Raw genomic sequence first — 14,377 nt, forward strand, 5'->3', positions numbered from 1 at the left:
ATTTTGAGAAACGTACTTTTACATATTTATCAAATGTTTAAATGGCAAGATGTTCAAAATCTATTTTGAAGGTATTTGAGATTATCAATGGCCCAATTTTTCAAAAACATTTTTTTGGCCACCCTGCAGCATATGGAGTTCCAGGGCCAGAAATCAGATCTGAGCTGCCGTTGTGACCTAAACTGCAGCTGCAGCAACGATGGATCCTTAACCCACTATGCCAGCTGAGGACTGAACCTGTGCCTCAGAACTCCCAAGATGCCACCAATCCCGTTGAGCCACAATAGGAACTTCTAAAAAAAAAAAAATTTTTTTTCTTTTTTTCTTTTTAGGGCTGCTCCTGCGGCATATGGAAGTTCCCTGGCTAGGGTCAAACTGGAGCTGCAGCTGCCAGCCTATACCACAGCCAAGGCAATGCCATATCCGAGCTGCATCTGTGACTTATACCACAGCTCACAGCAAAGTCAGATCATTAAACCACTGAGGGAGGCCAGGGATCGAACTTGCATCCTCATGGATACTAGTCAGGTTTGTAACCTGCTGAGCCATGATGGAAACTCCGACAAATTTATTTTTTTCACAAAATTTTTTTAATTAAATTTTTTCACGGCTGCACCCATGGCATATGGAAGTTCCTGGGCCAGGAACTGAATCTGAGTTGCAGCAACAGTGGATCCTTTAACTCACTGTGCTAGGCCAGGGACTGAACTCATATCTTTGCAGCAACCCAAGCCAAGCCACTGCAGTCAGATTATTTTTGGGAGGGGGCAGAGGGAGGCACACTGGTGGCATATGAAAGTTCCCAGACTACGGGTTGAATCAGAGCTCAACTCCCTGTCCATCTATGCCACAGCAACACTGGATCCGAGTTGCGTCTGCGACCTACACCACAGCTCATGCCAATGCCAGATTCCTGACCCAGTGAGTGAGGCCAGGGATCCAGGAATCCTCATGGATACTGGTCAGATTCTTTCTGCTAAGCCATGACAAAAACTCCCTGAAGTCAGATTCTAAACTAACTGTGCCACAGAGGGAACTCCCCAATTTTTCAAATTTTTTGCAACTCCTATACCTTTAAGGGCACAGGGCTTTAAACAAGTTTTTATTTTCTCTATGATATTGCAATGATTATGAAATATACCATCAATTATTTCTATATGATGTATGAAAAAATATAATTAGTTGATACATAAGAATTTTAAATATTTTTACACTTATGTGCCAAAAATGCCCATAAGATATTAAAAGTTCATACACTTTTTTTTTGCATATTTTCCAAAAATTTTATTTCCCTTGCACTTTTTCCTGCTAACATTCTTTTTTTTTTTTTTTTTTTTTTTGGCTTTTTAGGGCCATATCTGTGGCATATGGAGACTCCCAGGCTAGGGTTCTAATCAGAGCTACAGGTGCCAGCCTACACCATAGCCACAGCAATGCCAGATCCAAGCCATATCTGCAACCTACACCATAGCTCAAGGCAACGCCGGATCCTTAACCCACTGAGCAAGGCCAGGGATCAAACCCGCAACCTCATGGTTCCTAGTCAGATTCGTTTCTGCTGTGCCACGATGGGAACTTCTAACATTCTATCTTAATAATGGTAAGGAAAAAAATTCCTCTATAGGAAATCCCCCTGCATTTTATGTCTTCAACCCTTTCTCTTCCAAAACACTTATTTGAAAGTCAAGTCCATATGTGGAGAGGATATGAATCCTTAGTAGATGCAGTGAAACCTGTAGTTACATATATTAGAAATTATACCAGAGACATGACTAAAGCATATAGATGTGAGATGTACATTTAAATCCTTCTTTTCTACATTGTTTTCTTTTGCCAATATTTATTTTCATTATACATTCCAATAAGTTTCAATGACTCTAGATTAATAAAATAATTTCCCACAAAGAAATATGACTATAATTGTTTTTATTTTTTAATTTTTTAAGCATTTCCACAAAGAAACACTGGACTTGATGAATTTTGTATGCATCCTTTGACTCATTTCAGAGTTGTTTATGGTATGAAGAATTATTTAAGCATATTTTATATATAAACTTCCCCTCTTTTCACTAAAATCATGATAAAAAAAGATGTGAATAATTATGTATTAATCAGAGGATGGACGAAATAAATGAATATACATCGATGGAAAGGAAAACAATGCCTTAATTCATAATCGTATATATGTAAATGTGTTTTAAAATCTAATAGTATATACAAGAAAATAGTTATCACTAGGCAGTATGACTTCGGATGTATTTTTCTATCTTTATAAAAATCATTCACAACTGTCACAATATGTTTAATGGAAATGTGTGTGTGCTCACACACACATGAATTTGTGTTTGCTTGTTTTTTTTTTTTTTTTGCTAAGTTTTCTCTATCACAAGTCTATCCCCAAATGCTCCAACAACTATAAATCTCCTCTAATTACATACTCAAAAACATTAGGTAATTAATCTTCTACCTTTTTTTTTTTTTCTCTTGAGACATCTCTGTTAGATGTCCTTCTGTTCCACCCAGGGTTGATACTCTCTAGGCTCACACAGTATCTTCTTGATCATCTCTCCTATGACCACAGACTTAAAGATTCCCTTTCTGTTTTTTTTTTTTTTTGTCTTTTGGCCTTTTCCAGGGCCACTCCCGAGGCATATGGAGGTTCCCAGGCTAGGGGTCTAATCGGAGCTGTAGCCCTGGCCTAGGCCAGAGCCAGAGCAACGCAGGATCCAAAGCCACGTCTGCAACCTACACCACAGCTCACAGCAATGCTGAATCCTTAACCCACTGAGTAAGGCCAGGGATCGAACCCGCAACCTCATGGTTCCTAGTAAGGTTTGTTAACCACCGAGCCACAGCAGGAACTCCTCCCTTTCCTTTTTCTTCTGTATTAGAAATCATATTTCATGGACCCCACGTTACCTTCTTTCTTATTTTATTACTTCTCTGGTGGAGATATATCTTAACAGTAGTTGAGAAAAGGTGAATTAACCACTTTTTTTGAGCCATTTCAAGGTCAAAATTGTCACCTGAGTGACAGTTTGGCTGGGTATATTATAGACTGAAACTAATTTTCTCATAATTTCTAGTGCTATTAATAAGCCTTATCATTATTCCATTGACTATGACTAGGTTTTCTCCTTAGAAGAAATCAGATCTCCTGTTTACCTCATGTTCTTATTCACTGATCTTGTATAGATAGATCTCTTTCTACAGTGCCTATAGAAACTCATTTCCTTCATTTCTGGGGAATTTCTTTGTTAATATTTCTTAGATATTTTCCTCCCTTCATTTTTTCTATTCTTTATTTCTTCAAAGAGATACTGGCCTTCCAATTTCATTTCCCTAATTTTTAAATCTCCTCTCCCCTATTTTCCACATCTTGAAATTTACATTCTGTATCTGATATTTATCTACTTTCTCTCCCAACCCTTATACTAATTTTGTTTTGCTTCTGGTATAAAAATATTTCATATTTAAGACAACTGAAAATTTTTTCAATGGTCTTTCTTATAATCTTCTCTATTTCATGGATGCAATATGGTTTTATCTTTTGAAGGACATTACTATTATTTACATTTTCTTTTGTTTCCTGGACCATTTCTTTCGATTTTCTCTATCTAGTTGTTTTGATCTTTAATTTTTAGAGGTGTTTTTCAGTGTTCCTTGGCTCTCTAGTCACATTAAAATGTGAGTAATAATAATACATATATGTCTACCTAGTGCTTAAGTGCCATGCAATGGTAAGTGCAATATATATAATTTATTTCCTTCGTCCCTCCTTCCCCTGATTCTCACAACATCATGAAGCAGTATCCCTACCCTGAGGAGGTCATATAGGTAGTGAATGGAGAAGTCAATATTTGAACCCCAGGGATCTGGTTTCAAAGTCGCACTCTTACCAACTATGTTATTATCGCATTTCAAAAATAAATTTTAAAAAGTAATGGGGGGAGTTCCCGTCGTGGTTCAGCAGTTAATGAACCTGACTAGGATCCATGAGGATGTAGGTTTGATCCTGGCCTCGCTCAGTGGGTTACAGATCTGGCATTGCCATGAGCTGTGGTAAGGTCACAGACTTGGCTCAAATCTGGCATTGCTGTGGCACAGGCCAGTTCTGATTTGACCCCTAGCTTGGGAACTTCCATATGCTGTGGGTGCAGCTCTAAAAAGCAAAAAAAAAAAAAAAAAAAAAAAAAAAAAAGTGATGCGAAGTCAAGCATTTGTCTGCATGGCTACTGCACAGGTGGGTCTTCCTGTGTGATGACAATAGCCTCATTTTTTTTTTTTTTTTTTTTTTTGCTTTTTGATTCAAAATCATCCTAGCTGCAGGTTTTATCTTCTTGGTCAGGTCATTTTCCTAGAGAAGAATCCTCAAAACTCCTACCTGAGGGACATAATAGCTTTCTGCCATCTTGCTGGGGTGAGATTTGATATGCCCATTTTTCAGCATGCAGATTTTTCCTGACTGCTGTTTTCAGCATGAAGTCTAATTTCTACCTGTGTGAATCATGAATCATGTGCCCTTCACAGGTAAACTTGACTTCAGTCCTGTTGGGGTAGGGTAAGAGAAGTGGGTAGTTGCTTGGGTTGGGAGAAAGGAATCTATAAATTTTCAGTCTTCCAGATTTCAGCCCCCTCCTAACCCTCTGCTTTTACAAATACCTGATTCTTTTTTTGGCTGCACCTGCAGCATGTGGACGGACGTTCATGCCGTAGTTGTGGCTTGCGCCACAGCTGTGGTAGCAATGCCAGATCCTTAACCTGCTGCACCACAAGGGAACTTCCCCAATCCTTCTACTTCCAGAAACTGTCTACAGTTTTACTGTGGAATTGAGTTCCTTCTTGCAGCAACTTAGATATCAATAGCACTTTCTCTGCTCTACTAAGTCAGTTACAACTCAGACATGTGTTCTTCCTGCAAAATTCTGTTGACACTTATTTTTTTGTGGTCACCTCTCCCAATTTTTTGTCATTGTGGGTTTTGGCCTTTAAAATTACTCTCATTTTTGAGAAGAGAGCAGAGAAAAATAATGCACATGGTTCAATATACCATGTTAAAGCACATGCTGCTTGACTGACTTTAAGTAATCCAGGATCTCTATTCTGTCCCATATCATATCTATTACTGAATCCCCACATGCAAAATAATGTCAATAAGTGGGAATGTTTTCTTTTACCACTTTAGAAAGGTCAGCATATGTGTAATGTGAAATCAGCACAAAAATAATAGATCAGAAAACTTTAGCTAGAAAAATCATGTTATAGAAATGTAAATTATGTAATTGCCTTAATATTCTAATGAGTCGGTAGTTATTTCCAATATAAAACACTTTTTTGAGCTTTCAAATCCACAAAGCAACAAAATTTTTACATATATAATCCAAAGATAATACATGAATTACCTCTAAGAAACAAACTATTTAGAAGCTGTCACATTGTAATGAAAAACTAGTTAAGATGAAAATTTCTCTCCATATTCTTGTTCTATAACCTGAATAAAGATCATTTAAAAAAATACATTGTATGATATTACCATTTCTATGTAAAATAGAGCTATAATTTTAATATCATATAATTTGTTTTCACATAAAATACCTTTTATCTTTATTTAAGACATTTAGGCAATACATCATTATCTAAACCTATAGACAAATGTGTTGCCTTTTGTTACCCACCCCATTCCAGCCCCACTGTGACTAATACAGAATTGAAAATTAGCATGTACTCACCATATCCCCACTAAATGAACAAACAAAAAGTACCAAATGGTTAAATACACACCTTGGTCCTGGTGGTGGTTTTGTTCTGTCTTCTTTCATTCCATACAAATGCAATAGCAGCCATAAAGTGAACACCATGATTCATTGAAATGGGACCCAATAATTCTAGGATCTGCTGTCTCAAGTTCTAAAAAATTTAAGCAAATGACAAGTGAATTATAAATTATGAGAGCATTAATAACTGTACTTTTAGTTTTTCTTAAAATAATACATAGCACTTATATGTTTTATTACCTAAATAGTGATAGAGAAAACATTAATAGTGTTAAGAGATGCGACCATGGTCATTTTAATTCAAAAGTTGAGAGGGAACTATAAAATGACAACCACCAAATAACCAAATGCTGGAGTCTATTCATGGTGATGAGATAATAGAAAAATACAATATATGAAATTCAATTACATTTGATACAAGTTCTTTAAAGAGGGAGATTAAGTGAAATTAAACCAAAAGCATAGTTTAATCCAAACATCAGTATTTAAACAAAATTTTCTAATAATGTTCCACCCTTCTCCTACAGTGAGCACTCCAGGTGTGCACCCACAATTCCCAGATCTAGGAAGCCAGGTCTAAGAGTGAGATTAGGTCACCGAGGGATGACAATCTGACAGCTTTCCATAGCACAGCATGTTTTTAAACATCTACATAATTTCCCCCTAAATATAAAGCAGAAAATTTGGAAAATACCTAAGAGAATAAGGAAGAAGAAAAGCTTCTAAACAATCAACATTAATCTCATCATTCTGAGGTAATCACTATTAACAAGTGAACTTTATTCCTTTTTCTGTACTTTTTATATAATTGGAAATAGAAGATTTTTCAACTATGTAGCATCTTTATGTCACTAAACTTTTAGACATTTTTCCATCCACTAAGAATTCTTCAAATACACAATTATCGGTGGCTACATAAAATAACACTGACAGGATAACTTATGTAACCATTCCCTTACTGTTCAGGAGCTCTCTCCTTTTTGCCATAAGGCTGTAGTGAACTTTTCTATATATATATATATATATATATATATATATATATATATTTGTATAATTTTGACTACCTCAGATTCATTACTAAAGTAGACCTAGTAAGGTCAAAGACTTTGAAACTTAAAGATCTCTGTACATATTGCTAAACTGTTTCCCAGGAGAGATCTGTATGTTAAAATGTCAACTTGAAATGTCCAAAAAAAAAGGAAAAGTTATAACATATATGAATGAACCTCATAAATATTATGTCATGTGAAAAAAGATAGATACAAAAGTAATATATGATTCCATTTTTAGGAAATGGCCTGAAAAAGCAAATCAGTTTATAGAGAAAACCAATTAGTGGTTGAATGCAGTTAGACATGGGAACAGAATGACCTCAAATGGGCACGAGGGATCTTTTGGTGGTGATGGGTATGTTCAAACATAGTCTGTAGGGACAGTACTACAGCTCTGCAAATTTATTAAAATTAAAAACATTTTAAAAGTCATTGTATTGTATATACTTAAAAAGGGTGAATTTTGCAATACGTCCTTTCAATAAAACATTATTTAATAACTAATTACACAATTCACACAGAATATCATAAATACCATGTAAGTTATTCACAGATTCTGAACATCATCTTTGGGAGAGTCCTCAAATAGACTCTTGAGCTCCAAGGATGGAGTGCTAACCTTTGTGGCTCCAAGATTAATGGTGGTAACAGAGGCAGATGCAGCAGCAGTCATCTTTTCTGAAGAATCAGCCTGATGTAGGATACTCCAAAGCAGTGTCACGGAGGACATGATCATATGAAGGATTGAGAGGATTCCGCTGCGAGCTTCAAACAGGTGTTTTTGGTCTACATTGACCAAAAGCTATTAATGTCAGGGGAAAAAAAACATGTCACTGACTGAGGTTTACAATGGGGGACTTAGTTGGCCTTGGAGTCTTTACAAAGCACTCAAATATGTGTGCAGTCTTACTTGGTGATACTGTGTGGTAGGATCCAACAAACAGTAATGGATGATAGCTGTGATCCCTTCCAAAAGGGTAAGAATCATATCTGGTGGGATAACTGATGCCATCCATAGAGGCCTGAAATAAAATGCATCAATTTGAACACAAGTTCTGTGAAAGGAAAGTTCATGTTCTCTCAACAGTAAATGTCCAGTATGTGCTAAGCACATAGTCAATGTCCAGGACATGCCAAGCACAAAGTGCCCAGTAAATCCTATATAGATAAATGACTAAAAGAATAAACAGGAGTTTTTATATAGCCTTATCTATAAAATGAGTCACAATAAATGCACTGAAGTTCTTTTTGGATAATAAATTCTACACAAAATAAATACAGCCAATAAATCTCTAGTAACCATGTAATGGCAGGCATATCAATGTTAAAGGATAGGCAATTTTCTTATATTTTACATCGAATATCTGAGGTTACAAAGGAAATAATCCAAACACCAGTCTATTACACATCTGGATTTTTTTTTTTTTTTTAAAGGCCATACCTGTGACACATGAAAGTTCCTGGGCTAGGGATCAAATCTGAGCCAAAGCTGCGACTAATGCCACAGCTGCTGCAAAGATGGATCCTTAATCCACTACACTGGGCCAAGGACTGAACTTGAACCTCTGCAGAGACCTGAGCCACGCAGACACAATGCCGGCTCCTTAACCCACTATTCCACAGTGGTTAAGCCCAAACATCTGGATAAGTTTTGACAGATTAACTCTGAACACAGTCTAGGGTGTACAGAGGAAATTTGCCACCAAACCATGAAAATCCAATAAGAAATAAAATCAGATGGGAAAAAGATTTGTAATTTCAAGTTAATTTTAGTGTGAAATTAATTTGCACTTAGATAACATGTCAAATAAAACCAGGGCAACCTTTTTACCAAGCTTTCCATTACTTCTGCCAGCTTAGTCAGGAAGAGTATCAAGATTAATTTCAGATCTTACGAAAAAAAAAGTCCCATTTCTATATTCCACCTCTTTTTCATGCTTGATTCTTTTTCTTTTTTCCTTTTTTTTTTTTTTTTTTTAGGGCAGCACCTGCCCTATGGAAGTTCCTGGGCTAGGGGTTGACTCAGAGCTGAAGCTGCTGGCCTACAAAACGCCCATGGCAATGCAAGATCTGAACCGCATCTGCGACCTCTACTGCAGCTGTGGCAACGCCAGATCCTTAACCCACCGAGTGAGGCCAGGGATCAAACCCTCATCCTCATGGATCCAAGCTGGGTTCTTAATCCACTGAGCCACAATGGGAACTCCCACTTTTGACTGTTTTGTGGATAGACTTCATTTTCTTTATGACAATAACATAACTACTTGGAACCTTGCAATAACCATCAATTTATTTACCCCAATCGCGAATGATTTCTGAGACAGTTAAGCAGTCATATACGTGAAAAATATCAATGAGGACAAAATTAAAAATCAACCCTTACCTACTATCAGATAATCCTGTTTCATATTTGTACTGTTGAATTAGATTATCTAAATTTCTGCAAAGCTGTAGCGTCACAGAAACCACCACTCTCTGGAGAACTCTTCCCATGTAAGGCAGGGTAGATGTGATCAGACCGATCCACTGTGGGTGCATCTTACAGGCACAGTGCTGATGTAAAGCTCGTATCACTGCACAGAGGAACATGCCTTGAGAGGTGATTGGCTGGGCGTGCAAGTACTGAAGGGACGTCATGGGCTGGTGGGGACTGATGTGCTCCAGATCAGATACAACAAAATCAAAACCTGTCTCGTTCTCTTCAGGGGTGGTCATGACCCTGTGCTCTAGGACAATGAGCCTCTGGAGCACTTTAAGAAGTTGCGACTGGAGGGTACTGCCGTTGTCAAATTCCTCCTCTGAGAAATTGATCAGGCTGTCCTCTGAGAAACCCTCTTCCACAGCCACCATGTTCTTACCAGCCATCTTTTCACTGTGCCACTTCTGGGCACTAAAGATTGATGACAGCAAACAGTGAAGAATCACCTTCTGAACTTTGCACTTCGATAACATGTCAGAGATAAAACTAGGGAAACCTTTTGCTGAGCTTTCGATGACTTTCGCCAGCTCAGTAAAGAGCAGAGTCAAAATTTCAATGCTCATCATCTGCATGTTTCGATTGCCTATTAAATCTTGCGCCGTGACCTTGACATGAGTTGGGTAGTGGCTACGCATGTAATATAAGCAGAGGGAAATGAGAATTTCTATGTACATAGAACTCCGGAAGTTGTGATTCGAGTCCACTGGAATGTGGCTATAAAAATCTTTGCCCATAACAGAAATCCGGTGTCTGGCCAACAGGTTCTGAAGCAAAGACAATTGAGGGGTATATGCATTATTCACACTAGTGGTTGAAATGGCATTTACAAAAGCAATGGGGTTCGTTTTCAAGATGGCCTTGATGGCAGAAAAAGCATACAGAGTCCTCGACGAGTCATACAACTGCAGATACAGAAGCACGTGTTGATAGAGAGGATGGATGTTGAAACTGGGAGACTTCCGAGACCCTGGAGAACCCATGTCACTCTCAATTTCTGATATCTCTCCCTCTCCACAGCTATACCAGTTCTCTAAATCCAGACCATCACTAAAGAATACACTGGTCTGTTTGAGTTTTTCATTTGAAGTCTTTTTCTTGTCATCATCCTTTTTTCTAGCAAGTTTTACTTTAGGTTTTGCTCCTGGTTGTTTCCCTGACTCCTTAACAATTGTTTCTTTCTCTGAGACCTTTTCTGATAATTTTTCTTTGAAGCTGAACTGAATACTACTGTGACTTCTCTGTCTTGACCTGGTTTCTGCAGAACCAACAGAAGAGTCATGGCCAGTCTGTGTGGTTCCTGAAATACAAGGTGAGGAGCTATTTCTGGAGATTCCATTTGGCACACACTCACAGTCTCCCTCTGCAGACACAGACAGAAACTGAGAACTTTCATTACTCAGCAAAGCACTCTGACTCTGCTGGGTGGACTGATCTTCACTTTTAATCACCTCCTCGCCTGGACTGACATCACTGTCCTTTGGGGGCGTGTCTTCAATTTCTAACTGAGATGTCACCGATGCAGGTTCTGCTTCGAGGCCACTTACGACTTTACAGATCAGGTCAAACACGACCTGCTGCACATCATCGTCCAGGGAGCTTGTGTTTGGCATATGGGAATCCTCTTGGGCATTTACGTTTTCAGGATCAACCTCGTAACTCAAGTTGTCCCCAGCAGAGGACTGGGAACATCCTGAGTCGGAGCTCTGAAGTATTTCTATCTGTTGGTCTGGAAGATCAAAATCAGATACAACCATTGGAATTGTCTCACTGCTGGTACTCAGAAGGGACAGTCTGTCACTTAATGGATTAACGGTAAGACTAAAGTTCTCTATTTCGTCCATGGTCAGTGTCTTTTCACCATTTCCTTTAGATGCAATGAGTTGTACTTGGCTTACTGGGCATATAAGAAAAGGAGAAAAGAAAAAATATAAAATATATTAAAACCATTAAAATGTAGACTGAACAAGATTTTGAATCATTATATTTACTACCTCCTTATTTTACTATTAAAATATTTATTAATATCTTAGACCTTTTAAGTTAGCAATTTATGTAGATGACTATTAATTAGAATTTAATAAAGAAATTCAATACTAGAAGGCCTATTATTCAAGTGAATTAAACAAAACAGCACATTTAATACAGATAAAACTCTGCCCTTATCCCCAAGTAAGACATCCCTTTGATTTTAATAAAATTCCACAAGCATTTATGAGTTGTCTAGTTTGAGTAAGGCCCTATACCAGGAGAGGAGGGGGAAGGAGGGAATGACATCATCGTTCCAAGGAGTTTAAAATTAGGAGGGGATCACAAACATTCATCTATTTCTGTGCTTCTAGGTGGACATTCTTTTAGAAAGGAAGGCTTAGTTTCATACACATAGTACAAAATCAGATGATGCAAAATCAGGGAGAACATTTGACACCACAGGTGAGGTCTGAGGATGATCTCAGAGGAGAGATGAGAGTACAGCAGGTAGGCAGGCACTATGTATGGCAGGCGAAGTGCTAACGTAGAGACATTCTGGCAGTAAGCAGGTTGGAGCATGTTCTTAGAAGATTCCAGGGAAGTAGTGGAAAGGGACCTACAGAAAGGAAGCGAAGTGCTAACGTAGAGACATTCTGGCAGTAAGCAGGTTGCAGCATGTTCTTAGAAGATTCCAGGGAAGTAGTGGAAAGGGACCTAAAGAAAGGAACCAAGGCTCTGTAGAAATACTCTAAAGGTGAAGTGGGAGCATGACAATTTAGTTCCAGCTTCACCACTTAACAGCTGTGCGACTAGAAAAGTATAAGTTCCCTGCTTGGTAAAAAGACCTTTTAATTACTGCCCTTACAGGGTTATTTGACGACATGAAATATGAGTCGTTTGTCCCTAAAGCATAATAATCTAAGGGGCCATTATCAGCATATTATAGAGGGTACCGTTTGACAATTTGTGAAGCGTGGACTTCATTTTAATAATAGTGAATATTTATCAAACATTTATGATATGCCAGTCACTGCACTAAACATTTCATTAAAATAACATGACTACATCTAAAGCTTACAATGAAGCCTTGAGAGGTGGGTATATTATCATTCCCATTTTACAGATGAGGAAAATGATGCACGAAATAGAAATGCGCATTATAAGCTTACTGTAAATTCCCAGGAAGTATCTACAGAGCCCTGCAGGACCAGGATTATAACTCTAAAAGTTATTTCTTAATACTGAAGAATGTTTCAGGAGTTCCCATCGTGGCTCAGTGGTTAACGAACCTGACTAGCACCCATAAGGACATGGGTGTGACCACTGGTCTCACTCAGTGGGTTAAGGATCCAGCATTGCCATGAGCTGTGGTGTTGGTCGAAGACTTGGCTTGGATCTGGTGTTGCTGTGGCATAGACCTGTGGCTACAGCTCCAATTCAGCCCCTAGCCTGGGAACCTCCATATGCTGTGGGTGCAGCCCTAAAAAGGCAAAAAGACAAAAAAAAAAAAAAAATGTTGCTGATGAGAGCTGATTCCTCCCCTGGAAGAGTCAACTGATAACAGAGATCCAAGTCCTCTATGATGGTCACTGAGGAGGGTTATTCTGACAGGACCCATGTGAGCACTGCTCGTGCAGGTGGAGGGGAGAAAATTAGCCTACAGAGAAATTATCACATTTGATTCTCTTGATAATCACTGGTGTGCACCTCTCACATTATTTTAACAATTTATTTCTAAAAAAAAGTTGTTCTACTTCTGTGTAATATTCACCATCACTGCAGGAAAAATTTTGCATGAAACGCTTGTCATTCTCTTCTCCAGGATAACAGGGAGCCTTATTCCAATAGCGTTCTGCTTGTACACGCTGCACTGAAACCCTCTGAGTTTTGGGATGAAGCAAGAGCAATAGCAATGGTTCCAAAACTCTTGCGATATCATGTCTTTGTAGGACTTGGTTCAGCCAGGCTTGTCCCACAGAGCTGGTAGAACCATCGAGACTGTTAAGGCTGTCTAACATGATGAACAGTGACCTACAATGAAGACCAGTAATTAAAGCAAAGAACAAAACACTTGCTTTAATTTTAACATTTTAATTTTTCTAAAATTAAGCTTACTATAAGTTGTTTCTTATTCTGAACTATTTTAAAGTAATCATACTTCAGAATAACTTTTGACCACAGCATTTCAATAATCTTAATCCCCAATCTCAGTAGATAAAATGAGAAAGGAGAAAATAGCTTTTTCTCTTTTCTTACATACTTGTGTTTTTTGAAATTTCACAAGCACACATTACTATTATAAGATAAATACTAGAGAAGAGAAAAAAACCATTGGAGAATTAGTCTTGTTTTAACTACATGTTACTGTTCACATCGTCAAGTACTGAACCCCTTGCAAGTCAACACTCCTCCCAGGTTGGTGTGTGCTCTCTGCTCCCATTCTCTTTGTGAACTGAAGAGATGCCTTTAATTCATGCAAAGACCTTCTGTGAAAGGTGGGGAGGTATGGTTTGGCATCAGAAAACCTAAGATTCCAATCTGGGCCATTTACTTTACCTTGTGTGTGACGATTGTGGGGAAATCATTTAACTTTACTGGGCCTTCTTTGCCTCACTTCCATGCTGAGCACAGGCACTCACTGAATTAGAGGTGGTGACTATAAAGCACCTAGGCCCAAGGCCCAGTTCATTAAGGGGTTCAAGAGCAGACCATTTTAAAATGGTGATGCTGCTTGAAAACCACCAGTTGAAATAGCATCCAGTAGAGCACACATCTGATCCTGAGCAGGGCTTTAAGTGTAGTGAGATGTGGGGCCACCACTACGAAACTTGCCTATGAGACTGTCATCTTAGGCCAGTGCATGTGAATCTACCTGTAAGTGGAAGCTTCCTTGGAAGTTAATGCACATCTCCCTTTTACAGTATGAGTCATCTTAGTCTAGACAAACAGCAAACTCACTCTCAGGCAGCTCATTGGAAGTGGTCTGTCAGTATTTTAGCTGTAGATTTTAAGTCTGGCTCAGGCAGAAGATTGACCATAATTGCTAGAGAATCACTTACACAGTCTACTGTTTATATGACATTTCACTGAATGTGAATATATAT

The 14,377-nt window shown here is 38.3% G+C and overlaps 1 protein-coding gene across 20 annotated transcripts in view; it reads right to left on the minus strand.

Moving 5' to 3' along the window:
* Nucleotides 1-14,377, minus strand: part of DOP1A (DOP1 leucine zipper like protein A) — a 107,564-nt gene that overhangs the window by 22,316 nt on the left and 70,871 nt on the right. For all 20 annotated transcript variants that reach the window (XR_002343988.2, XM_084963819.1, XM_084963774.1 and 17 more), the window contains 5 exons: nt 13,045-13,304; nt 9,210-11,199; nt 7,737-7,848; nt 7,446-7,628; nt 5,782-5,907 (listed from right to left, as the gene is read on the minus strand). Coding sequence is in view for 19 of the 20 variants with exons in the window: in XM_084963819.1 (XP_084819945.1) it covers nt 5,782-5,907; nt 7,446-7,628; nt 7,737-7,848; nt 9,210-11,199; nt 13,045-13,304 (2,671 nt within the window). In the remaining variant the exon portion in view is untranslated. The remainder of the gene's footprint in view (nt 1-5,781; nt 5,908-7,445; nt 7,629-7,736; nt 7,849-9,209; nt 11,200-13,044; nt 13,305-14,377) is intronic.

The sequence above is a fragment of the Sus scrofa genome, chromosome 1, assembly GCF_054392235.1.
Source record: "Sus scrofa isolate SSC_HxYL_T2T_F1_AM1 chromosome 1, Sscrofa_HxYL_maternal_Yorkshire_Landrace_v2.0, whole genome shotgun sequence".
In the NCBI taxonomy this organism is placed as follows: domain Eukaryota; kingdom Metazoa; phylum Chordata; class Mammalia; order Artiodactyla; family Suidae; genus Sus; species Sus scrofa.